We start from the raw sequence: 27216 nt of genomic DNA on the forward strand, positions 1-27216 counted from the left end.
CATATCAACCTCTCCCCATAGTTCAAATCCTCCAACCCTGGCAACATCCTTGTAAATCTTTTCTGAACCTTTTCAAGTTTCACAACATCTTTCCGATAGGAAGACCAGAATTGCACGCAATATTCCAAAAGTGGCCTAACCAACAGCCACAACATGACCTCTCAAATCCTGTACTCAATATGCTGGCCAATAAAGGAAAGCATACAAAATGCCTTCTTCACTATCCTATCTACCCGCAACTCCACTTTCAAGAAGCTATGAACCTGCACTCCAAGGTCTCTTTGTTCAGCAACACACCCGAGGACCTTACCATTAAGTGTATTATTCCTGCTATGATCAGCTTTCCCAAAATGCAGCACCTCACATTTATCGGAGTTAAACTCCATCTGTCATTTCTCAGCCCATTGGCCCATCTGATCAAGATCCCGCTGAAATCTGAGGTAACCTTCTTCACTGTCCACTACACCTCCAATTTTGGTGTCATCTGCAAACTTACTAACTATACCTCTTATGCTCGCATCCAAATCATTTCTACAAATGATGAAAAGTAGAGGACTCAGCTCCGATCCTTGTGGCACTCCACTCATAGGCCTCCAATTTGAAAAACAACCCTTCTCCCTTTGAGCCAGTTCTGTATCCAAATGGCTAGTTCTCCCTGTATTTTGTAAGATCTAACCTTGCTAACCAGTCTACCATGGGGAACCTTGTCGAACGTCTTACTGAAGTTCATATAGATCACATCAACCGCTCTGCCCTGATCAATCCTCTTTGTTACTTCTTCAAAAGACTCAATCACATTTGTGAGACATTATTTCTCATACACAAAGCCATGTTGACTATCCCGGATCAGTCCTTGCCTTTCCAAACACACATACATCCTGTCCCTCAGGATTCCCTCCAACGTCAGGCTCACTGGTCTATAGTTCCCTGGCTTGTCCTTACCACCCTTCTTAAACAGTAGCACCACGTGAGCCAATCTCCAGTCTTCCGGCACCTCACCTGTGACTATCGATGATACAAATATCTCAGCAAGAGGCCCAGCAATCACTTCCCTAGCTTCCCACAGAGTTCTAGGGCACACCTGATGAGGTCCTGGGGATTTATCCACCTTTATGCATTTCAAGACATCCAGCACTTTCTCCTCTGTAATAAGGACATTTTTCATGATGTCACCATCTATCTTTCTACATTCTATATCTTCCATGTCCTTTTCTACAGTAAATATATATTGAGGATTTGTACATTTTACAAAGTTTGTCACGTAGCATGTTGAAGGACAAGGGTTATTTGAGTCCTGTGGCTGTGGCATTTCAGATAAAGAACTTTCTGTTGCATGGCATGCATTGACTCCTTTGATCAAATTGATGTGAAAAGCAGTGTTGTCATTCCAGGGTATCACGTTCACAATATAACCTGACCATGAATGTGTCAATTGATCAAGCTCCTGGATCTCAGATACATTTTCCGTCCAAACTTTTCTTCCTTCTTCATCCTGAAGGTTCTCATCTAAGCAAGGTGACTGTTTCAGACACAGTTAGCCTGGAGTCCCTCATCAAGTGACTACACAATATACGTTTATTATATGAACATGAAGGACACTGCCGCCAAACTGGATCTTGTCCTCAACTCACATCCATACATATGTACAATTTAGTATGAATTGCCAGTAATGACCAGAAGAGTAACCCAGGCCAATATTCCCTAGTTTAGCAGTGCTCCGGTCAAATCTAGCACACAGCAACAAGGCCAAAGCTAAGATGCTCCCCAGATAATCCTGGTGCATCTTATGCAACAGGATAGAAAAGATCTTGGTCTTTGTTCAGGCTGCCTCACTCATTATGAAGCAAACACATATCTCCAAAATGTTGAATGCATACATTTGGAGAACTTACTGGAGAAATCACAATATTGTAAAGGCAGATACCATCCTAACTGCAACTAGGCAAAGACTGCACTGGAAGAGAGGGCTCACTGACCTTGAGGTGAAATAATTTCTTTCATTATTGGCTATATTCTTTTATGGTTATCACTGAAGCTTGAATGCATCAATGCTGCAGTCTCAGGAATTTGATTGAGCATGTTGACATAGTTACAGCTTATGGGTGTGAATGATATTGTCTCTGTGTAGTAAAATATGTGAAGCCTGAAGAAAGCCAGTTTACTTTCTCCCACTATTTGCTGTAAACTGTCACACTGAATCAATAAGCCAAAGACTTTATAATTCATGCACTGTTACTTCAGTGTCAGAGTGAAAATCCTGAAACCCCCTTCCTCTCAAATAGCATTGTGGGCATACCTACACAAAACTAACTGTAGCAGTCAAGAAGGAAATTCACCACCACCTTCTCAAAGGTAATTACGAATGGAAAACAAATAATGGCCCAGCCAATGATGCCCAAATCTTGTAACTGAATCAAAATGTTTCTGTGCCTGCAGTGAAGAAGTGTGAGGTCCTAAAGGAAAAGGTCAGAGAACTGAAAGACTTGGAAACAAAAGGAACACTCCACTGAATCCAAATGACTGGTGCTATTCAACTGCTTCCCTCGTACTTTCGCCCCCATCTATAACACCAATTTTTTTTGTTTGAGAATGTGCGCAAGTGTACACAGGGTTTTAGAAGGTGGCAAGAAAACAGTAAACGGTTGTTTGCCTGCAGTTAGAATCTAATTATTTGTAATAAAAATAGTTCTTGTCACGTATAGAAACCTGTTAAAGATTCTCTATTAACCAGGTCTGACAGGCAAATTTGGGAACTTTGTTTTCTTAAATAATTTAAAAAAAACTTTTGAAATGACTCCAGGAATAGTGGGATTGACTTTGAGTGTTCCACTTTATTACAACTGATTCAATTTGGGGTTCACAAATCTTTACTCTCTTAAAATTAGCTTGCATGCTGATAGGAACTGGGATGAGAAAGGGAAGGAAAAAAGAAAGTTTGATGGGGAAAGTCCACACTTGTACTTCATAACAGTGTGGAGCAAGGGGGTACTGCAGATGCTGTCGCTTAGAGTCAAGATTAGAGTGGTGCTAGAAAAGCACAGCAGGTCAGACAGCATCCAAGGAGCAGGAAAATTGATGTTTTCCAGCACCACTCTAATCTTGATTTTCAAAACGGTGCAGCTATCCATTTCCTTATTCATCAAGTCAAAATATATCAACTGTAAGTTAGATACCTGTATCGTTCTTCTTGCAAACACTGCGTCATATAAGCATAATCTCTTTGTAACTGTCCTTTCAAATCTTCCATTGCATCCTCCAGATGTGACTGACTATCTTTAATTTCACGAAGTTCATCCAGGATAGTATCAAAGTTGTTATGATGGCTGTCCAGTGTATTTGATTTGGGACTCCCCATGCCTCCAGCCCCTGCCCCAGAGTTACTCCCACCTGCAGAGCCAGAGGTTGCACTGGAACATTCATCCTCACTTCCATACTTGGGGCTTGACACCAGTGTAGCACTGCCACTCAGAGTCCTACTGGTCTCCTCCTGGTGGGACTCATCCAGTGTGTCTTTCAAGTGGGCAATGTTGTCAGCACTGCCAAACTTGTTTCGTATTAGACTAGCAAACTCCCGTGGTTTGGAAACTACTGCCGTGTGAGTGACCTGAGAGAGACCAGACAGGCCTCCCTTTACACCTTCCACCACGCCGCCACCAAATCCACTGATCCCAGCTCGGACATTGGCGCCTACGTCCTTTAAACCTTGCTGCATATCCCGTAGAACATCCTTTGGTTGCCTTGAAAGACCATTTTGTTCGATCTCTGCAAAAGTTCATTTAAAATTTACACAATCAATGAAACAATATCTGTACATTTCAGTTTATTTGAATCTGTCAAATGTGCACTAACTGACACCAGCCTCTTGTGCTCTGACATTTTCAAGTATGATGCTATACAGTAAATGGATAGTATAGACAATACGCTCCCAGACATTTATCAATCCCACTCTACAGCAGGGCATTAGAAAATATACAAGACAGTCTAAAACATCCTTGCAGTTTTCCTTGTCTAAAGTAAGCCATTTAATATCTTGTCTGTCTACATCCATTTCTCAGAGGTCTGCGGTTAAAACATTGGTAAACCAGGATCAGAGCAAACAGAAGCATAAGTCATATTCCATTTTAAAGTATTTCTGCAAGTTAACCTGACTATATAGCTGTACCATCAGGATAACCAATTACACAGAAGATCTCATCATATTAGCCTAAAATGCATCCAATAATTTAGTCTTTACTTGCTTTTCTCCCCCTTATTTCTAGATTTGTGGTTGACATTTGTATGCAGTTCTACAGATGGCTGAATGATTACTTAAATAGTTATTTCACGTATAAGCTTTATGTGTGAAACTATTTGTTGCACTCAGCTGACAACCATATGAATGCCCTTTGCTATAAGGATCACCGTACTTGATTAGAAACACAACCAATTGCCTGTGAAACAATGCGACTGGCCTCAGCTCAGATGCAAATCGTGGTGACCCAGCTGCTGCTCTTCCCTAACTCAGAGGATTAAAATAGATTGACAATTATAACTTAGACCTTCTAGTCCATTTGTTATTCACACAGGAGATCAAAGAGGTAGCTATCCCTTCAGTTTCTCTACACAAATGACAGACTACATAAGTAACATTCAGCTTGTTTCCAATGATCAATTAACATGTTCAAATTAATTTCAGATTCTTAAGCCAATCAATTCTCACTTAAAACTCCTTATTTTAATCTAAATGAGAATAACAAATTTGCAGATGATACCAAAATTGGTGGTGTAGTGGACAGTGGAGGGGGTTACCTTAGAGTCCAACAGGACCTCAAACGGATGGGCTAAGGAGTCGCAGATGGAATTTAATCTGGAAAAGTGTGAGGCGCTATATTTTGGTAGGTCAAATCAGGACAGGACTGATATGCTAAATGGTAAGGACATGGAGTGTTGCCGAACAAAGAGACCTTTGAGAGTAAGCTCTCAGTTCTTTGAAACTGGAGTCACAGGTAGGCTGGGAAGACAAGGCAGGATTTGGTAATTTTGCCTTTATTGGTCAATGTGGATATATGAATAGGAAGAATTTAAGAGGAATATGGGCCAAATGCTGGCAAATGGGATGAGATCAATTTTGGATATCTGGTCAGCATGGATAAGTTGGACGGAAGGGTATGTTTTCATGCTGTAGTCTTTCGCATTATAATTAAATTTCAAATAACTAAATATTAAGCAGAAAACATGAACGTGATTGAATGGGGAAAAAAATTGTCAAAATTAATTCAATACAGCTTGAGCTCTGTAAATTCAGATATGAAGACACAAAAGTAAATGTTAAGAGACCCAATTGACTGTGCTCCTTCTACAGAATGGACAGCTTATCCTATTGTAGGCTCCATCTATCCCTGAAAGAATGTTCATGGATTAGCGGTCACCTATCTGAAACTTGATCCTTGCTTCCCGACTATTAAGACTTGGTTGCTGACATTCACAGTTAGAGTGTCACTAAGCTGCATCCCATCTTCCTGAATACATGAATGTAGACACTTATTGTTCAAATTTTACTTCCTAATTCTGAAGCAAATCCCAATGTCGTCTTTTCGAAATTTAGTACTGTTAAGACTACGAGAAACAAATATTCTCTCTTGGCCACTTAGCTAGAATTTGGAAAGTTTTCAATTTTCATGAAATCTTGATTTCCATTCCTCATCCCAATCTTGATTTCTCTATTTCACTTTCTATTTTGGATTGGGGAGGACGGGGAATGTATCCATTCAAGTCTGTCAGTTTAATTTCTTTCACTTTCTGTTTCTGCACAATTGCTAGTGTTGATGAAAACAAAGCGTACATGAAAAGCACTTTGAGCGGAATTAATCCACTTTGCTGATCTGAACTTCAATTTATGCATCATCTTATTTGCTGGGTTCAAGAAAATGCTTTCTTTTGTGACCCTGCTCTAAACGTTGCACATTCCACAACTGTGAGAACAGAACTGTGTGCATTAGTTTCTCACAAATAAGACCAAGAACTGTTGATGCTGAAGGTCTGAAACACTGAGAAATATCAGCTGGTCTTGCAGCATTTGCGTTTCCCCCACAGAATCTCCCGGACCTGTGTTTCTTCAGCAATTTTTAGTTTTGCATTAGTTTCAGTTGTTTGTGCCCAGCAGGTGAAAGAAAAATCATTCAGGAGGACGACCTTTAGGGAAGCCAGCTCACCCCATAGCCTTTCAAATAGAATGCCTGAGGTTTGACTACTTGTTTTGGGCTGAGTTGGGTGATTTAATCCAGTTATCAGAGAGATCTTGCAAACAGCTTTGCTGACAAGTCATCTTTTGAGGAATGAGTAATTTTATGGGCATGGAATGAAGACAGACCTGAACTCAATTCATGAACTCCTAATTTTCAAACAGCCAGCCAACATAACGGTCTAGGTTAGTGTGTAAAGATTGGCCACTGGGGCAAAGCATCACAAGACTTCTGGGCACACAAAAAGATAACCCCAGCACAAATCAAGGTCTTCATTCAGTAAAGAAACAAAAAAAACTATGTTGCTTAGGTTAAAACAAAAACAAAAAAAAAAGAAAAACTCAGCAGTTCTAGCATTTTCAGTTCTTTTAAATTTCCAGTCTTAGATTTTGGTTTTACTCAAGCGGATGTGGTTCAAAGGTACTCCAGAATAGATTGTTAAATTTTCCTAATAAATGCTACTGGAATCAGTAACATAGATTGACCAGAAAATCCTTAAATGAATCATTGCCAGCACAAATAATATACCCAAAAACTTTTACTTATAATTTCAAAGTAATCAGAACTCAGTGTTCCAGATGCGTTGTTGAAAAAGCTTTTCTTACACTTATTTCCATTGTGAGAGACCTTTCAGGCTACTTTGTGAAACAGAAATTAATCGGATAGTGAAATCACCTGTTCAGGCAGGAATAAGACGGAGCCTGCTGGATTAAGCTTCCCACAGTCCCACAGAAACAAAAAGCATTATTTCTCTCATTACTTTCCTCTGGCAATAAAAGCCAAACTGAGCTAGGGTTGGTGTAGCCACATCTCCTACATTGACCAGTGGCCCATTTCAGCTAGTGCAGACATAAACTTTGGGAAAGAAAATAATCTGGCTCATTAGTATTGCCTCTTACATCAGTGAAAGCCTGTTGATATTTCCTATGTAGACACACAGGTGAAGGATCACTATTTCAATATGCACTGGATCAATTAAGTTGTAAATGTGAATCATACCTTCAGAACAGTACATGAGAGAAGTGGTTGAGATGAAAAATCCAAATTAGCAAATTAAAAACTAAAACATTTTTTATTTAAAAGAAGAAACTGACAACATTCCTCAATTTTCAAGGAATAGTTAAAAACATAAGCCTTGCTCCTTTAGTAATGTGACTCTCGTTGGAATATATCAACAATGCTGACAACTCCAGATCACAACGCTACCTTTTAGTTTTCTGTGGTAGTGTTCCAGTTTCTTGTGCAGCTGTGCAATTGTCTGTGCTGATTTCTGGTTCTTCTTCTCAAAGACCTGCTTGATACGGGATGCTTGTTGTTTGTCTGCATTGTTGGCCAGTTTCAAGTATTCTGCTACATTATCATCCCGAGCAGTTTGCTCAATTTTTATCTGTTCTGTGATTTTCAAGATCTTCTGGTGAAGGTGTTCTATGGCTGCTTTTGTCTTATGAGGATCTGGCGTTCCATCGGGCACATCAAGGCTAATGTTGGAGTCTGAGCCCCCATGGCTGGCGTTTGCTGGCAAACTGAGTGTACTCACATCTCCCTTTTCAAACTGGAAAATGCAGAGAAAATAAAACTTTATTAATATAAATGATAACAGAAACAATTTTACAAATCACTCCTGTTTTCTCTTGGACGTGCCGATCCCCATGCTGGAGCACAAGTCCCCAGGAATCGGCAGTTAACCCAATGACCATAGCATTTCACATGTGAACGCAATGAGCATTATAGACAAGATTGATACTTGCTAAGTGTCCAATGCATTTCCCACATTGAATTGCAACCAGAAGTGGTAACCAGACAGAATTTGCTTCCCTTCCTTTAGCCCAAAAACAGATGCAATGAAAGTGATCTTTGTCAGTTACACAAAATCAATTTACTGGTGATCCTCAACTTATGAGCATTCGTATTTACAAATGAGAACTCATTATTATTAATTTTAAGGATCCAACATGCGAAGACTCAGTCATACTAGCAAATAAGTATTTTATTCTGTACTGTATAGTATACAGACTTGCGTAGAAATTAACATTGAAACATACTTAGGAACAGTACCCATGTGTAACCTAGGGACGAACTGTATAGCAAATTGGAAGCCTCTTTTGTGCCATGTCCATGTTCTTTTTTTAATTTTCACAGTCTAAAACAGGGAGTCATTTGCTAGGAGCCTGTCCACTGACATTACTAATGAACAATTCCATCTCCACTCTGAAAATGAATTGTGTTTCCTCACGCTTCCCTGCTGCACTGTCTCAAATGTGCAAATTCAGCTCAAATCAAGGATTGGTCCAATGACATTTTTTTGAATATATAGTCTAGAATAGTGGAATGGACAGTTGTTTTCCATCTGTAAATGTTAACTGCCTTTCCAGAAGGTGTTTGATGAAGTCCTGCTTAAGAGGTCGTTAGTTGAAGTTGAAGCTCATGAAATTTAAAGCAAATTTATCAAACTGGTTATGAAATTTCAGGTAACAGGAAATAGAGATTCAGAAGAATGGCCAAGTGCTCTAAATAAAAGATCTAACCAGTGGTATTCCAAAGGGATCTCTGCTGAGACCTCAACCACTGTCTATATTTATTAACTTGAATGACAACATAGAGGCCCACATTTCTAAGTTTGTTGGTGGCACAAAACTAGATAACGATGTGAACGTTGCATACAAAAGTATAAAATTACAAATTAATATTTCAAATAAATATTCATTGGCAGTTGCAAATGGAATCCAAGGCAAGCAAAATGTGAGGTTATCCACTTTGAACCTAAAAAGTATAGAACGTGGTAAATAGTGAAAAGCAATAAGCATGGAGCTACAAAGAGGCACAGGAGTTCATGTACATAAATCATTGAAATGACAGGTTCAAAAATAATCAAAAAAGGCTAATGGAGTTCTGATCTTCACATCCAAATAACTAGGGTGTAAATACTCAATGAACAGACTGCAGCAGAACACAGCCAAATTAGATTACGCCTGTGTTCAGATCTGAAGGCTGACTGCCCTTAGAAGATGTGGAGCAATGATACTGAGGCACCATGGGTTAATATACATAGAGAGATTATACAAGTATACTACTAAAACCATTTGGTATTCATGGTCTTACAAAATGCAAGAGAAACACCCACCCCTAAAGTACATTTTTTGCTCCCAAATGAATGCTAACCTTAAAGAATTAAATAAGAAAACACAACAAAGTAGCTTTTAGGAACAGAGAAGACTTTTGGTTCAAAAGTTCTTGCTATTAACGCTTCACTTCAACCTATTACCCTTTTATCAACATAATCCCAGGATTCCTTCCTCCACCTGCAATATCTCTAGTTGCCTAATCCGATCCAGAGGAGCATCGGCATGCCTTACAGTTGGTCTTTGGGACGGAGAGAAGGGAACACAAATTCGACGAGTGTTTCCGATAGTGACTGCCTGATAATGACGTGTAAATATTAGACATTAAGATAGGATGTCTCCCTTTCAATTAGTTTATGGACAATCAGAGCCAATGATACCACAAACCAAACCATAGTGGACACTATATTACATTACAGATGGAAGTCCAAGTTGCAAGAGAGCAAGGTAAGTGCAGCATTTTCTTAAATCTTTACTCGTTTAGTTTGTCTTTGTGTGGACTGATTCATGCAAAGAAACTAGCAGCTCTGACACTTCTACACAAAATCAGTAAACGGCTAACTAGTTGACATCCAAACTGTTCAAAGATTCATGTCTTGATGTCAACTAGTTAGGCATTTACTGGCGTCATGATGGCAAATGGACAAATCCAAAGCCTCACAATTATAAACCATGCATAATTTCATCTTTGGTATTGGCTCCAGCAGATGTTTGGCACATGCAGTAATTAAAACACATTTATCAAAATTCAGATTAAAATTAGTTGAGATTTTGCCTCAATACCCAAGCTGCACTTCAGTTAGATATGACTTTCATGGCAGTGATTGATCAGACAAAGGTCACTTGCTCAGGCAAGCATTTACTGTAAAGTGTCATGAGCAAAACCAATTATGCTTTTCACTGATTAACCGAATAAAAATCTACTAGCTCAGAAGTTGATGCTATTTAAAATTGATAATACCAATAGTGAACGATCAGTAGATTTTATTGGCACTGAAGTGAATTCTCAAGCACCATGATTTATTTTCAATCAATAGCACTATAATGTACCTGCACTGAGATCAACTGATTCACTTCCATTGCGGTAACAACACAACTGATAACATATGTTTTTATGAATGCTTTAAAAACATATGTTGCACCTTAACTCTGCTGAAATCCATTGTCTCAATTCTCGAACCATGATAAGAAATATAACTGTATGATAAGAGATCTGTACAAATAAACAAAAAATTCTAAATCTGATGAATAGAAATAAAACTATAGAAACATAGACACAAGAGATCATTCTTTAGCACAAGTGTGTTTCTTGAGACAGTAGGAGCTACTGCAATCCTCAGGCAGTTCTGCATCGCTCTGAAAATTTAATACCAAAAGGATTACCATACCTTTTGCTGGTTTCCACGAAGTTTCTCTCTCCACATGATGGGAAAATATCTGTGGTGTTCATACTCAAAAGATCGGCACAGGAGGAAAAGTAAACTAGTCAGTGTGGATCAAGGCACAGTAATGCCCATCAATAACACCAAACCACATAGTTGTATTACTGTCTCGAGTGTCGGATCCACCCATTCTATTAAATCAGGGTGGCCCCTTTGTCACATTTAGCTACTCAACTGTAGGTTGTAGATCCTTTCTCAAGTACAGAATCTGAGAAATTAGTTAATCAGTACTTATTGCCTGTTGAAAATGCAACGTGAATCTACATTGAAAGCCGTACTCCTTTTACCAAAACAACTGAAATTAGTTCAATTTCCCAATATTCAGGTCACGAGTTTGCAAAATGATTCATATTAAAACACACACAGTGGTTGCATCAGAAGTGGTTTCCTTTCCTACTTTGTTGAATTTCAGATGTTTTCAAAATATGTGTTACATCATGCAAATTGATATAGAGAGACTTAAACTTGGTCCACATAACTTTTAAAATGTATACTTTCACGAAGTTTCTTATAGTTAGCATGGACAACTTTCTTTTAATGCAAGCTTGGAGACAAGGCTTCAGAAGGCTTACATTATTGTATCACATTACATTTGCACTGTACTGTGATAAGGTATTTTTCATTCTCTTATTGTGATTCTGTGATAGTACACCAAGGATTCATTTGTATCCATTCTCTTTTAGAAATGCTACACCACAAGCAAGCTGATACAATCTTTGTACATTTCTATAGACACTGGCTGTATTTGTGGGACTGTCCTTTACATTTATGATCATTTTGTAGTCAACTGGGAGTAAAATCAACCAACTTGAACAACATCGAAAGAGGTTAAATTTTCAAAAGGTTCAAACAATGTGAATATTTCCAAGTATATCCAAGTCCAAGGACAGCTTTCTTTTCATATATTCATGTGATGGTCAGACATCGCCTCAATGTGCTTCTAATATAGTTAGCCACAATGCTATCAGGAACAGAGTTTGAGGATTTTGTCTCAGAAAAACATCCCATTAAAGTCCACGTTAAGTTGATGTTTGGTATGGAGGGAAATGTGTAGTCGGTGATGTTACCTTTACCACGTGGCCTTGCCTTTCTGGTTAGTAGAGGTCAAGACCTTGAAAGACTGTGGTAAGGTGCCAAAGGAGGCTTGATGTGTTGGCATCATTTATATATCCATCAGCAGCTTGGTATGACCATTATTTATCAAACCTGCAGAAGCTAAAAGGGAATAGCTGGTAGCCCAGGTCTTCAGCAGTTGAAAAGTAACTGACTAGAAGGAAAATATACTTGTCCTTACCAATCTACTTGTACATCTGTCCAAGACAATATTGGTCTGAGAATGATCACTGTGTATTCCTTTGGGAGACTAAATCATGCCTTTATAGCAAAGATACCTCCCCACATTGTGTGATATGACCATTGCAGTGAATGGAATAATTTCAAACAGATCCAGCAACGCAAGACTAGGAATCCAGGGTCAGCACCAGGCATAGCTAAAAATGAGGTCTTGAGCTGATGAAGTTGAAAGACAGGACTACATGCATGCAAATCAGTGTAATAAGGATATGACAAAGCTAAGTGATCTCACAACTAATGATCAAATCTAAGCCCAACAAGTTCTCTCAAGGTTGTAAACGATGGTTCACAACTAAACAATTCACTTGCAGAGGAGACTCCACAAACATCCTCATTCTTAATGATGGAAAGCTTAACATATCAGTGCAAAAGAAAGGCTAAAAATTCAAAACAATACTGGAAAATGGAAAACAAATCAGAGCAAAGGTAAAAGGCAGGTTCAATGCTGGAATAATTAACCCATGGATGAATGATGCATTTTGACCTTTTCAAGAGATGCACAGCATAACAGATGCCAGCCTTCACCAATTCAACTCACCCCAGGTGACTTCAATTAAGAGCATGGAAGTAGGCCCTTCGGTCCAACTTGTCCATGTCGACCAGATACCTTAAATTCAGCTAGTCCTATTTGCCAGCATTTGGCCCATATCCCTCTAAACCCTTTCCATTCATATACGCATCCAGATGCCTTTTAAATGTTATAATTGTAACAACCTCCACCACTTCCTCTGGCAGCTCATTCCATACACATGCCACCTTATGTATGAAAAAGGGTCCCTTTTAAATCTTTCCCCTCTCACCATAAACCTATGTCCTCTAGTTCTGGATGCCGCACCCGAGGGAAAAGACCTTGTCTATTCACCCTATCCATGCCACTCATTATTTTATCAATCTCTATAAGGTCATCCCTGAGTCTCTGACCATCCAGGGAAAACAGCCCCAGCCTAGTTAGCCTCTTCCCAAAGATTTCCAACATCCACAATATTTTTCTTCGTTCAGTATTTATGAAACTGCCAACTGAAGGCGCATGACAGAAATGACTGGTTAAATGTCTCCAGCTGCTCAGACTAGTCAGTGATTCCATTCATTGGATAATTATTGTTGTTACGGAGTCATTACAGCTGCTAATTATATAATAGAATATAGACAAACAAACGTTAAAGATATTTTGCCCAAGAACTATATTCTTCCTCTGCCCTACCACTCCTTGGTTTATGAAGGTTCTCGTTCCTTCCTTGATTATCAGTTCAATGCATATTTTTAAACACTGATACCAATTGACCACAGGTAGCAAGAATCACTGGATAAAGCTCAGGAATAAAAACTCTTGATTATTTATCAACTCCTATCTAAGCTAAGAACAAATGAGTTCAATTGTGTCCCTCTGGTCCGTAAATTTACTAAAGGAGCAGAAATAAACTTTTAGAAATGAAATTACATATCATCACAAAGCTAAACTCATGGATATAAGCCCTTACAACAATATTTTTCCATTAGCTGTGTTTCAATTTCAATTCCATGAGTTGTTGATGAAGCAGTCAAACATTTCCCAATGAGGATTATTTTGACACTGAAGTGGTACATCAGCTTTCTGTGAATTCTGTGTCATAGTGCACACTCAAGCACAAAATAGTGCTGAACAAACGTTTTATAATTATTGCACCAAGCAACAATTCAATACGTTAGTTCATAATTTTAAGAGAAGCAAGAGACGGGATATCTGCTTCACTTGCAACAAGTAAAACATTATTAGAAACTGACTAATAAGCAAAACTTGAATTCTTAGATGAAAAACAATAAATGCTACAAGCATATCACAGGTCTCAAACAGAAAACAGAAGAGACCGTGCAACCCTTTGTCAGAACAATTTTGGCAGTGGGCCCCATTGGTCAGAATAATTCAACTCCATCATGCTGCTCCTATGTTTATGGTGTTTTATTTATATAATACTTTAGATATACATAACATTTCAGGTTCAAACATTACCAGAACAGAAATGGTCTCAACCTAAAATTTTAGATCATTGAGAGTCAGTGTGGTAATTCCAGCAGTTGTCTGAATCTCAGCATCTTGGCCAATAAATTTTTGCTTTGGATCTATGTTAAGTTTACCACAATCAAAAAGCCTTGGAATTCCACACAGATATAAGATAATCACCGTATAATTTGTTTTCTACTGTTTCCTGTTTTAAGAAATTTTCTAATGAAAGGTCCTATTGTGAACCGTTCCTTCCCTTCTGCAAAAAAAAGATAGCCCTGAGAAAATGAAAAATAAAGGGATTAAATGCTAATAAGCAGCTTTCCCACACATCATCTCTGAAAAAAGTTTCAATGTGCAATTATTTTCAGAGTACTGATATTTCTGCAAATTTGAAGTATGCATATAGATTTTTTTTTCTTAAATGATTTTAATTATTTGACAAAACGACAACTTCACTGTTTGGGCTCGAAAAGAATAACAGACAAATTCAATGGAGAAGCATTTTTAATGGGTAATCTTAATCCCATTGATGCAAATATCCTCTGATGCGTGTGTACACACACACACACACAACACACACACACACAACCACACCTGAATTTCTTTTTGTCTGAAATGCAGAGAAGCTGGAGTTAAAGCTTTGTAAACTTGTTTATTAAATTTAAGTTTTCATTTTACAACCCTAAGAACATAAATGTAAATTAATGAGCATGTGAAACGATCAAGACCATAAATTAAAAAAAACAGGTTGAATTCAGAACTTTTCCTTCCACTGCTTGAAATATTTCTCTTCCAGAGATTTAAAGCTAAAAAAAATTCTAAAATAGAAACTGATGATAATCTTATTTTACCGTATTGCTGTGAAAGGCAAGAGTGTTAACTGAATCCAGGTGAAACTGATCTGTGGTTGGCGGCACAACCTCATTCCCCAGCATGGCTAACTGAACCAAGTCACTTTTTTCTTCTTCCGTCTTTCCCCTTTTTTCTACTTCATACTAGCTCTTGAATAGAGTTCTTTGTAGAGATGAGCAGCTCATCACAGGAGGTCTATGAGCTGCTGTGTTCCTCGGCACAAGAGCGTTTACACTGTTCTTTAAATGTATCACTTAGCGAGGACTGAAATCAAATAGAACAAGAAGCTAGTTTGAGCTTGATTTATCTACAATCTTCGAGGGTTGCCTTGTAACTTCAAATGATCACGAATTCTAATGTTTTATGCATTTGATTTATTTTGTAAATTCTACACGTCATTAAAGGTAAAAGTAACAGTTTTGTAATGATTAACGCTTGGGGGTTGAACATCTACATCTATCTGAGCTTCCTGTTGCATTCCACTCCCCCACCAACTTTAATGGTTCAGACCGAAAGCATGCAAGTATGGAACATTTCCTTCTCCCTGGGGAGCTGCACTACTTAGACTTTTGTACAGATGGATGCAAAGCCTGTTAACAGAAATAGCTGCAGCACATACTTGAACAGAACAACATAATGATGTGTATGAGGTTTCTGTGTCAAGGCAAAATTTAAATTCAGTCGACTTTGAATTAAAAGGCAAATTACTTGAATGTTCTGGTCAGGTAATTGAACCACCAAGATATAATGTACATATCTGGTTCCTTATTATTGGTGATAATTGTTGATGTAGTTATCTTGTGTTCTTTGAATAAATGAAATATTTGAGTCAGAAAATTTAATTCTACTGTCAAAAATTTAAACTTGTAAACAAAAGGTGCTATAACTCAATCAACAAGAATATTTCATTGCTCCCAAGAAAGATTTTTTTTGGATATAGACAGCCTTAATCTTTTAATTTACAGAGGATGCTAGGATGTGACATTAGTCTACGTCTCTGACAACAGAATAGCTGTTTTAATATTAATTCTTCGGTTTCAATAAGTTGGACAAGATCTAAAATCATGCACAAAATTAGCCTTCCTCACTGATTTATTAAATCTAAGGAGCTGAAAACAGCAGCCCTGCAATTTAATATGCCCATGGTGTATACCAATATCTTTTCTCAAAATGCATTGCATTTTTAAATCCAAGTCATTACTGGGTGATAGTCCTGACACCAGGACACCCAACTTCGTAACCTCCTCCAAGCAAATCTTGATATGGCTGCTGTACTTTGTTAACTATCTTTCTGCCAATTTCTTTGGAACTCAAACTTGATTTCAAATATCCATGATTTTAAAGATTAACTAGTCAGAGAGTTATAGAATCATACAGTACAGAACCAGGCCTGGCAACCGAACTCATCCACGCCAACCAGCTTTCCTAAACTGAACTAGTCCCATTGCCTGCATTTGGCCCTGACTCCTCTAAACCTTTCCTATCCACATACCTGTCCAGATGTCTTTTGCACGTTGTAATTGTACACACCTATATCACGTTTTCTGGCAGCTTGTTCCATGTACACCAGCCAGAGAGAAAAGGTTGCCCCTCAGGTCCGTTTTAGATCTTTCACCTCCCACCTGAAACCAGTGCCCTATAGTTTTGGATTCCCTAACCTGGGGAAAAGACCTTGGCTATTCACTTATTCATGCCCCTCATGATTTCATAAACCTCTTTCAGGTTATCCCTCAGCATCTTACACTCCAGGTAAAAAGATCCAGCCTATACAGCCTCTCCTCATGACTCAAACTTTCCAGTTTTTGTAACAACATGGTAAACCTTTTATCACCCTTTCCAGTTTAATCACTTCCTTCCTATCGCAGGGCAACCAGAACTCTATGTCGTACTCCAAATGTGGCCTTAACGATGTCTTGTACCACCGTAACATGATGTCCTAACTCCAGTACTCAAGGCTATGACCGATGAAGGCAAGCATGCCAAATGCCTTTGTCACCACCCAGTCTACCTGTGACGCCACTTTCAAGGAAGCACATACCTGCACCCCTAGTCTTTCTATTCCACAAAACTTCCCCGAGCCCTACAATTAATGCCTTTTATGTGGAATCCTTTCAAATCTTATAGAAATTTGAGTACAGAAAGCAATAGGTTTTTATCAGAGTTCATGCAGTAATCAGTTCCTCAAAAATACTGAGGAAGTCAGGCAGGAACATAGTCTATAGCCACGTGACTGTTGTTTACTAAGGCATCATTACACAACTGAACCTCAAAACTGCTCTAGATAATCAGTGCCATTGCATCATTTTCTCAGAAATGACAAAAAAAATTGACAAGCCTAGTAGAGCCTCTGCCAATTTGACCAGAAACTCAACTGGACGAATCGCATAAACACAGTAGTTGCAACAAGTCAGAAGATAAACATACTGCAGAGAGTAAGTCACCTCATGACTCCCCAAAGCCTGCCCATCAGCTGAAAAGGCACAATCAGAAGTGTAATGGAACATATGCCTCGATGGACGCAACACTCAAGAACCTTGACACCAGCCAGGACAAAGCAGCCTACTTTAAATGGCACCACATCCACAAACATTCACTCCCTCCACCACCAACGCTCAGTAGCAGTAGCATGTACTATCTACAATATGCACTGCCAAAATTTACCAAAGATCCTTAGACAGCACCTTCCAATCTCACAATCACTTCCAACTCAAAGGACAAGGGAAACTGATATATGGGAATACCACTACCTGGAAGTACCCCTCCAAGCCACCCACCATCCTGATTTGGAAATATATCACTGTTCCTTGGTCAAAATCCTGGAATTCCCTCCAGAAGGGCATTGTGAATCAACCCCAGCAAGTGGACTGCAGCAATTCAAGGCAGTAGCTCACCACCACCTCCTCAAGAGGAACTGGGTACGAGCAATAAATGGTGGCCAGCTAGCGACGCCCACATTCCACAAATGAATTAAAAAAAATTAAGTGATGTTATAGTAGAGAAATAAATACTGAATAATCCCAAAAGGGCAGCAATTGAAAGCTCTCTAATTGATCGGAGTTGCGGGCAGCACAGTAGCACACCGGTTAGCACTGGTGTCTCAGTGTCAGGGATCTGGGTTAGATACTCACCCAATGCTGGAATCTGTGTGGAGTTTGCACATCCTCCCTGTGTCTATATAGTTTTCTGCAGGGTATTCAAGTTTCCTCCCAGAGTCCATGGATGTGCAGGTTAGGCAGACTGGCCATGCTAAATTGCCATGGTGTCCAGGGATGTGTGGGCTGGGTGGATTAGCTGTGGTAAAGGGGGAGGGGGACTGCTCTTCGGACGGTCTGTGCACAATCGATGTGCTAAATGGCTTCTATCTGCACTCCAGGGATTATATGATTCTATAATGTCCATTTGAAGCAAATGCAGGAGAGGAAAACATTTGTAGACAAGAAACTATGAAATCTGAGCAAGCAGAAATTGTGTGACTGCAACTTATCAATGAACAGCTCCCTACACACATGCAAGGGAACCCCATCATAAACACAAAGAGATTGAAATAATCCATTTATCAATCGTGGTTCAGTTGTTCCCTCAACTACTTAGTCCTACTACAAATATAACATTTTTGCCCCAAGGGGACAAGGGTAATGAAACTAATAATGTGCATCTAAGGTGTGGAAAAAAGGATTAAACAATATGAAACTATTCAAAAGAGGGAGGGATATGGGAAGCCAACAGATAGATTAGATTTTATAATTGGAAAACAGCCAGAGGTATTGACAAGAAAAGTCAAACATGTCACGGTGTCCTATAAGTTGCTTCAATTGAAACATTCAAAAGAGTTGGTTATAGATTTTAGAGTAGGAGAATAATCAAATTGATTAACAAAGCAAGTAGGTAAAGCTGAGAGACATTTCTTATTTGGATTTATTATGTTTTTAAATTCTGATTGAGCTCCTTGAACAGTGATTATTTATTACATTGAAATTGAATTGAATTGAATTTATTGTCACGTGTACCGAGGCACAGTGAAAAGCTTCGTCTTGCGAGCAATAGAGACAGATCACATAGTTAAGTGGCATAGATAGTAAATAATACGTAAACAGCGGCAAAAACAAAAACGCAGGTACAGCTGAATGCTAAGAGTTTGAGAGTCCATTCAGTATTCTAACAACAGTAGGGCAGAAACTTGTGAAACTGGCTGCTGTGTGTTCAGGCTTCTGTACCTTCTCTCCAATGTTAGAGGTTGTAGAAAAAACATTGCCAGCGTGGGATGGATCTTTGAGAATGCTGGCGGCCTTTCCTTGACAGCGGGCCTGTTGGTGGATTCTATAGATGGCAGGTTGGTCTTGGTGATTGCAGAGTTCACCACTCTCTGTAACTGTCTCCGATCTTGAATGGTATAGTTGCCATATGAGGTTGTGATACATCCAGACACATTTGAATCAACAAACCCATATCACAGAATGTGGCTGGGAAATTGGGAAAGCCTATTTTAAAAGATACCTTTTCTCGTGTTACGCAATTCGGGTAAGCAGAAGAGACGCCATATGTTTAAAGTGAGAGGGGACAGATTTCATGCAGATGGTGGTGCTTGCATGAAATGAGCTGGCTGATGAAGTTGTGGAGGCTCGTACAATTACAACATTTTAAAGGCATGTGGATGGGTACATCAATGCAGTCAGAGTCTTAGGGATGTACAGCAACAAAAACAGACCCTTCGTCCAGCTTTTCCATGCTAACCAGATATCCCAAATTAATCTAGTCTCATTTTCCAGCACTTAGCCCATATCCCTCTATAACCTTCCCATTCATGAGTCCATCGAGATGCCTTATAAATGTGGTAATTGTACCAGTCTCCACTGCTTGCTGACAAATAGGACTAGATTAATTTAGGATATCTGGTCAGCATGGGTGAGTTGGACTGACGGGTCTGTTTCTATGCTGTCAGCTCTATGATTCTAAGTGGTTGCAAGAAAATGCTGTCACTATTAGCAGAGTAGAAACAATTATGCTTTGTGATGGACCAGACCAGAATCCCCGAAGTACATTATGGAGGTAGCCTAGATCCTAACTTTTATATTTTCTTTAAAAGCAAGTGTTTTGGTGCTGTGTTCCAGACATGGTCCACCATTAAGCTTCAATCAAAACACACTTTATTCTTACAACACAGTTAAAGTACAACAAAAAGGAAGAATTGGCATAACTTTATGAAACTACTGAACAAGATAATGTATTATTCAAATACTAATTATCAACTGTTCTAATACAGGCAGCATTCCATAAACACATCCTTGGGCAAAATGCAACTCAGCAAAACAGTTATGATCTTACATGCTGGCTCTCTCCAGTCCAGAAGAAACAATCTTCTCTTTTTGACCTTTAAGAGGAAGCCTCCCGTCTAAGACTTCACTCAAGCAAAGAACTCAAACTTTAGCTCCAGCTGAAATCGTCTCAGTAACTGTAAGCGAAACTAAAATCTTTCCTGGGTCTGTGAGAGCTCTGACCATGCCAACTTAGGATCCATTTGTCTTATGCAAAAAACACAGCAAAAACTCAAAGTTGTTCACCAATTGCCTGTCACAAGGAGACATTTCCATGCCACTGTGATAACTCTCCTCTGCAAGAGAAACAGGACAGAACATACCTCTTAAAGGCACAGCACTGTCATAAAGCACCTGATGTTCGGATCTTCAAAGTCCAGATGTTTTCTTTTCTCAACACGTAAATCAACCGGATGTGTAAAAATAAAGCTATAAATCTGAAATAAAAATTAAAAAGGGAACACAAGTTCTTCAGGGTCTGAAAGAAAAATGTTGATTAATGTTACAGGCCAAATCTAAGATTGTAGTTTTTTTCACAAAGGTGAACTGAACAAATTGATAGTACAATAGTGCAAAGACTGGCAATTTGAAAGTACATCAGAAAATGCTGAAAGTACTTAAGTTTGGCAAGATCTGTGGTGAGAGGAACAGAATTAATACTTTATGTCAATGAACTTTCATCAGGTTACTGATCAGAAATACCATGCTTTTCTCTTCAGAGCTGTAACCAGACCCAATGTTCCCTCCAGTTTCCTCTATTTTAGTTCAGACAATTTAAAAAGTATTTGTTGCCAGTATTCTCAGAGTTGGATATTACTTTGCAATTCATTTTGGTGTATCCACAATATTTGATTTTTGGGCTAATCAACTGAGCAACTGAATACTTCAAAAACATGTTTAATTAGACTATGACGGTTTCCTAATGCCTTTCAATCACTCCATTTATAATTTTTAAACTGTCAACTTCTAATACTATCAGTAAAATGACAGGTGCCACACTACAGCATCTCTCAACGGTGGCGTAAAACCTGCAATCAGCTAAAATTTAATTAACTAATGTGTTTTAAATCAGTATCATTAAGAGATGACAACATGATTGTTTAAAACAACCATAACATGAATGAAAAACAGTTGTTTTATTCTGGTGCGGCTATCACTGAGTTAGTGCTGATAATATCTATAGCAAAGTTTGAACTGTGACAACGGAAAATCACTATTTACTATTGGCATCGATATTGAATGTATTCCTGATTTGAACAGAATTGCAGACTAGACTTGGCAAAAACCAAAACCCCCTCACAGTAATTTTTTTAAACACTCGTACAGTATTTTTTTTTTGAGTGCCTGGAATTCAAGTTGTTACAAGTTTGGTTTCAAGCACTTTTTTATGAATGTTACGTTACTCGTGACCATAGACATGAAATGTCCTACATTGTTTGCTAGGATAAATCAAATCCAGCAATGATCAGAGATTTCTTTACAGCTTGAGACCACTCCTGCTTCTTTGGAAGAATTATCCAAATACAGGTTGTTCTGCTATAATGCATGTTTCGTTTATGTGAATTCACTATAATATGATTGACAAATCTGGGGCATTGTTTTTATCGTGCAAACTTTTAAAGCATCTATTAGTTATAACGTGATTTCAGTCCCATTAGTTTAAAAGGTGCTGCTATTACATGATTTTCTTATAATGCGGGATTGCAGGAGAACGGAACTGCTGCGATATAGCAGAACTGATTGTAGCGTTACTCCTCCGATCTTTCATTAAAGTTCTTTCATTCTTTTTTGCCAATTATCGATCCAATTTCTTTGTGAAAGTTACTACTAAATACACTTCTGCTCGGATGTTGTCAATCAAGCAAATGTATCTCGCATGGTGGCAAGCTTAAGTGTTGTTGGAGCTGTACTCATTCAGCTAAGGGAAAAGAATTCCATGACATTCCTGGTTGATGCCTCAAATGCTGGACAGACTCTGTGGAGTCAAGTAATGAGTTACATGCTGCAGAATTCCCAACCTATGACCTGTTGTTATAGTTATGGACCAGCCATTACATTCTTGGCTGGTCCAGTTCAGTTTCAGCTCAATGGTAACCTCTAGGATCTTGATTGGAATGTAGAGGTGTTCAGCTAAGGTAATGCCACTGAATATCTTGAGGGGGTAGTAGACTTTTTTCTTGTTAGAGATGGTCATTGTTTGGCACTTGTGTGGTACAAGTGATACTTGCCAATTATCAACCTCACTGTTGTCCAGGTTTTGCTCCACATGACCATAAGAATCTTCAGTATCTAAGAATTTGAGAGTGGTGTAGGACATTGTGCAATCATCAACAAACATCCCATCTTTGAATGTTATTATGGAGGGTAAGTCATTAATAAAGCAGCTGAAAATGTTTCAACCTAAGACACTACTCTGAAGAACTTAAGGGCTCTTGTGGCATAGTGGGAGTGTTCCAATCTCAGAACCAAGAGGACCTGGTTCAAGTCTCATTTTTTCAAACATGTGTAATCTGTAGAGGGTGATTCGAAAATATGCACCCTGATGAATTCCTGCAAAAATGTCCTGCGATTCAGATGATCAAACCCCAACAAACAGAAGCATCTTCCTTTGTGCTAGGTATGACGCCAACTGGCAGAGAATCCTTTCCCTGATTCCTATTAACTTGATCTTAACTCAGGCTGCTTAATGTCACACAGTTAAATGCGGCTGTGAAGGGCAGTCACTTTCAACTCTTGACTTCAGTTCTTTGCCCATGTCTAGACCAGGCTGTAATGAGGTCAAGAGTACAATGTACAGTGCCACTTTTAATTCCTCAGAAGCAGTCCATGTTGAAATCAAGATCTGGAACATATTCAGGCTTGGACTGACCAGTGGCAAGTAACATTTGTGCAACATAAACGCCAGACAATGACTATCTCAAAATAAAAGTTGAGTCAATCAAACAACTGCCCCTTGACAGTTACCATCACTGAATCCTCCACTATCGGTATTCTTGGAGTTACAATAGACCAGAAACCCAACTAGACTTGCCACATAAACATAGTGGCTACAAAAGCAGGTCAGAAGCTAGGAATATCGTGGCAAGTAACTCACCTCCTTACTCCCCAAAGCCTCTCCATCTACAAGACATAAGTCAGGAGTGTGATGGAATTCTCCCCACTTGCCTGGAAGAATGTAGCTTGCACAATGTTCAAGAAACTTAACATCACCCAAGACAAAACAATCTGATTGGTACCACATCCATAAGCATCCACTTCCTCCAGCACCAACAATCAGCATCAGCAGCAGCAGCATGTACTATCTACAAGACACACTGCAAAAATTCAGCAAAACTTCTCTTAGACAATACCTTCCATACCCATAATCACTTCCATCTAGAAGGATAAGGGCAACAAATACAAAGGAACACCACCACCTACAAGTGCCTCTCCGAGCTACTCCTCATCCCAACGTGAAAATATGACACTGTCATTGAGTCAGAATGCTGGCATTCCCTCCCTCAGTCCATTGCGAGTCAACCTTAAGCACGTGAACTGCAGCCGTTCAAGGCAGCAGCTCATCACCACCTTCAGAAGGGCAACTAGGGATGAGCAATAACTGCTGGCCAGCTAGCGACACCATATCCCGTGGATGAACATTAAAAAAGAAAACAGCCAAGTGATCCTACTAGGATACAACTGAACACAAGTGAATAAGGTTTTAGTATATAAATGCCACTTAATAGCACGATTGATGACATATTCTGATATTTTGGTTTGGTGATGATAAAATGTAGACAGTTGTGATGCTGATTGGCCAGGTTGGGGTAGACCTGCTTTATAGAACATAGAACAAAACAGCGCAGAACAGGCCCTTTGGCCCTCGATGTTGCGCAGACCTGTGAACTATTCTCAGCTCGTCCCCCTATACTATCCCAAACACATCCATGTGCTTATCTAAGGATTGTTTAAATCTCCCTAATGTGGGTGAGTTGACTACATTAGCAGGTAGAGCATTCCACGCCCTTACCACTCTCTATGTAAAGAACCTGCCTCTGACATCTGTCTTAAATCTATCACCCCTCAATTTGTAATTACACCCCCTTGTACACGCTGACGTCATCATCCTCAGAAAAATACTTTCACTGTCTACCCTATCTAATCCTCTGATCATCTTGTATATTTCTATCAAATCCCCACTTAGCCTTCTTCTTGCCAATGAGAACAGGTTCAAGTCTCTCAGCCTTTCCTCATAAGACCTTCCCTCCAGATCAGGCAACATCCTGGTAAATCTCCTCTGCACCTTTTCCAATGCTTCCACATCCTTCCCAAAATATGGGGACTAGAACTGTACACAATATTCCAAGTGTGGCCGCACCAGCGTTTTGTATAGTTGCAGAATGGTATTGTGACTCCATAATTCAATCCCTCTACGAATGAAACTCTACACGCCGTATGCCTTCTTAACAGCACTATCCACCTGGGTGACAACTTTCAGGGATCTATGTACATGGACTCCAAGATCCCTCTGCACATTCACACTACCAGGAATCTTGCCATCGACCCAGTACTCTGCCTTCCTGTTATACTTCACCTCACATTTAGCTGCATTGAACTCCATTTGCCACCCCTCAGTCCAATTCTGCAGTTTATCCAAGTCTCCCTGCAACCTGTAACATTCTTCCACATTCTCCGCCTTCCGCAAAGACCGTTCCCTCCGTGACTACCTGGTCAGGTCCACGCCCCCCTACGACCCACCCTCCCATCCTGGCACTTTCCCCTGCCACCGCAGGAACTGTAAAACCTGCGCCCACACCTCCTCACTCACCTCTATCCAAGGCCCAACTGTAGTTTCAGGAACCTATAATTAGTCAAGAGAAACTATAAATGTATAATTGCAAGATCCCATGTTCAGCATGCTGTATTTGCAATTAAAATGAAAACTGTACTTTAGGTGAACCATCATTCCTCACACAATCATCCACAGCCTTTATTCATGAGATCTAATCATTACCATCCAAAAGCATTGCCATTGTTGAATTCCCCACAATATCTAAATGACCAAATACTGTGGCTACAAGTGCAGGTCAGAGACTGGGAATACTGCAGCGAGCAACTCACTTACTGACTTCTATGCCACTCTCTCCCCCCCCCCACCCTCCTCTAGCTTATCTCTCCATGCTTCAGGCTCTCTGCCTTTATTCCTGATGAAGGGCTTTTGCCCGAAACATCGATTTTGCCTGTCCTCGGATGCTGCCTGAATTGCTGTGCTCTTCCAGCACCACTGATCCAGAATCTGGTTTCCAGCATCTGCAGTCATTGTTTTTACCACATTCTTCCACACTGTCCACTACTCCACCGACTTTAGTGTCGTCTGCAAATTTACTAATCCATCCACCTCTGCCTGCGTCTAAGTCATTTATAAAAATGACAAACAACAGTGGTTCCAAAACAGATCCTTGTGGCACACCACTAGTAACTGGACCCCAGGCTGAATATTTTCCATCAATTACCATCCGCTGCCTTCTTTCACAAAGATGGTTTCTAATCCAAACTGCTAAATCACCCTCAATTCCATGTCTCTGCATTTTCTCCAACTGCCTACCATGTGGAATCTTATCAAAGGCTTTATTGAAGTCCATGTAAACCATGTCAGCTGCTCTACCCTCATCTACATGCTTGGTCACATTCTCAAAAAACTCAATGAGGTTTGTGAGACATGACCTGCCCTTGATGAAACCATAGCTGAAAATGTGTTGCTGGAAAAGCGCAGCAGGTCAAGCAGCATCCAAGGAACAGGAGAATCAATATTTCGGGCATAAGCCCTTCTTCAGGAAAGCTGAAGAAGGGTTTATGCCCGAAACGTCGATTCTCCTGTTCCTTGGATGCTGCCTGACCCGCTGCGCTTTTCTAGCAATACATTTTCAGCTCTGATCTCCAGCATCTGCAGTCCACACTTTCTCCTTGATGAAACCATGTTGACTATCTGAAACCAAATTGTTGCTTGGTAGATGATTATAAAATCTTATCTCTTATAATCCTTTCCAAAACCTTTCCTACAACAGAAGTAAGGCTCACTGGTCTATAATTACCTGGGTCATCTCTACTACCCTTCTTGAACAAGGGCACAACATTTGCAATCCTCCAGTCCTATGGTACCAAACCTGTCGACAATAACGACTCAAATATCAAAACCAAAGGCTCTGGTATGTTCTCCCTCGCTTCTCAGAGAATCCTTGGATAAATCCCATCCAGCCCAGGGGACTTGTCTACTTTCACTACTTCTAGAATTGGTAACATCTGTTCGTAACTAACCTCAATCCTTTCTAGTCTAATATCTCATACCTCATTCTTTTCCTCATAAATATTCTCGTTTTCCTGACTGAAAACCGATGACAAATGTTCGTTTAGCACCTCTCCGATCTCCACAGGGTCCACACTCAACTTCCCACTTCTGTCTTTGATTGGCCCAATTCCTATCCTAATCAACCTTTTATTCCTCACATACCTATAGAAAGCTACAGGGTTCTCCTTTATTCTATTTGCTAAAGACTGCTCGTGTCCTTTCTTTGTTCTTCTGAACTCTCTATTTAAATCCTTCCTAACTGATCTGTAACTCAGCGTCACCTAATCGGAACCATGTTGCCTCATCAACACAAAAACCTCCTTCTTCTTCATAACAAGAGATGCAACTTCTGTTGTAAACCACGGTTCCCTTACCTTATCACCTACTCCCTGCCTGACAGGGGCATACTTATCAAGGACACGCAATATCTGTTCCTTAAACCAGCACCACATTTCCATTGTCTGCTTCCCCTGCATTTTGCTACCTCATTTTATGCATCCTAATTCATGCCTAATCGCATTATAATTGCCCTTGTCCCATCGACAACTCTTGACCTGTGGCATGTACCTATCCCTTTCCATCACTAAACTAAACATTACTGAATTATGGTC

At 39.6% G+C, this 27216-nt stretch overlaps 1 protein-coding gene across 8 annotated transcripts in view; it reads right to left on the reverse strand.

The window, feature by feature from the left end:
* Positions 1-27216, reverse strand: part of LOC122563053 (transmembrane and coiled-coil domains protein 2-like) — a 161997-nt gene that overhangs the window by 17654 nt on the left and 117127 nt on the right. For 6 of the 8 annotated variants that reach the window (XM_043716398.1, XM_043716396.1, XM_043716395.1 and 3 more), the window contains 2 exons: positions 7428-7773; positions 3174-3762 (listed from right to left, as the gene is read on the reverse strand). In XM_043716398.1, coding sequence (XP_043572333.1) covers positions 3174-3762; positions 7428-7773 — 935 coding nt within the window. Of the gene's footprint in view, positions 1-3173; positions 3763-7427; positions 7774-10728; positions 11187-14967; positions 15254-27216 lie in introns of those variants that run through there. The other 2 variants (XM_043716399.1, XM_043716402.1) reach the window with 2 other exon arrangements.

The sequence above is a fragment of the Chiloscyllium plagiosum genome, chromosome 26 (genome assembly GCF_004010195.1).
Source record: "Chiloscyllium plagiosum isolate BGI_BamShark_2017 chromosome 26, ASM401019v2, whole genome shotgun sequence".
NCBI lineage: Eukaryota > Metazoa > Chordata > Chondrichthyes > Orectolobiformes > Hemiscylliidae > Chiloscyllium > Chiloscyllium plagiosum.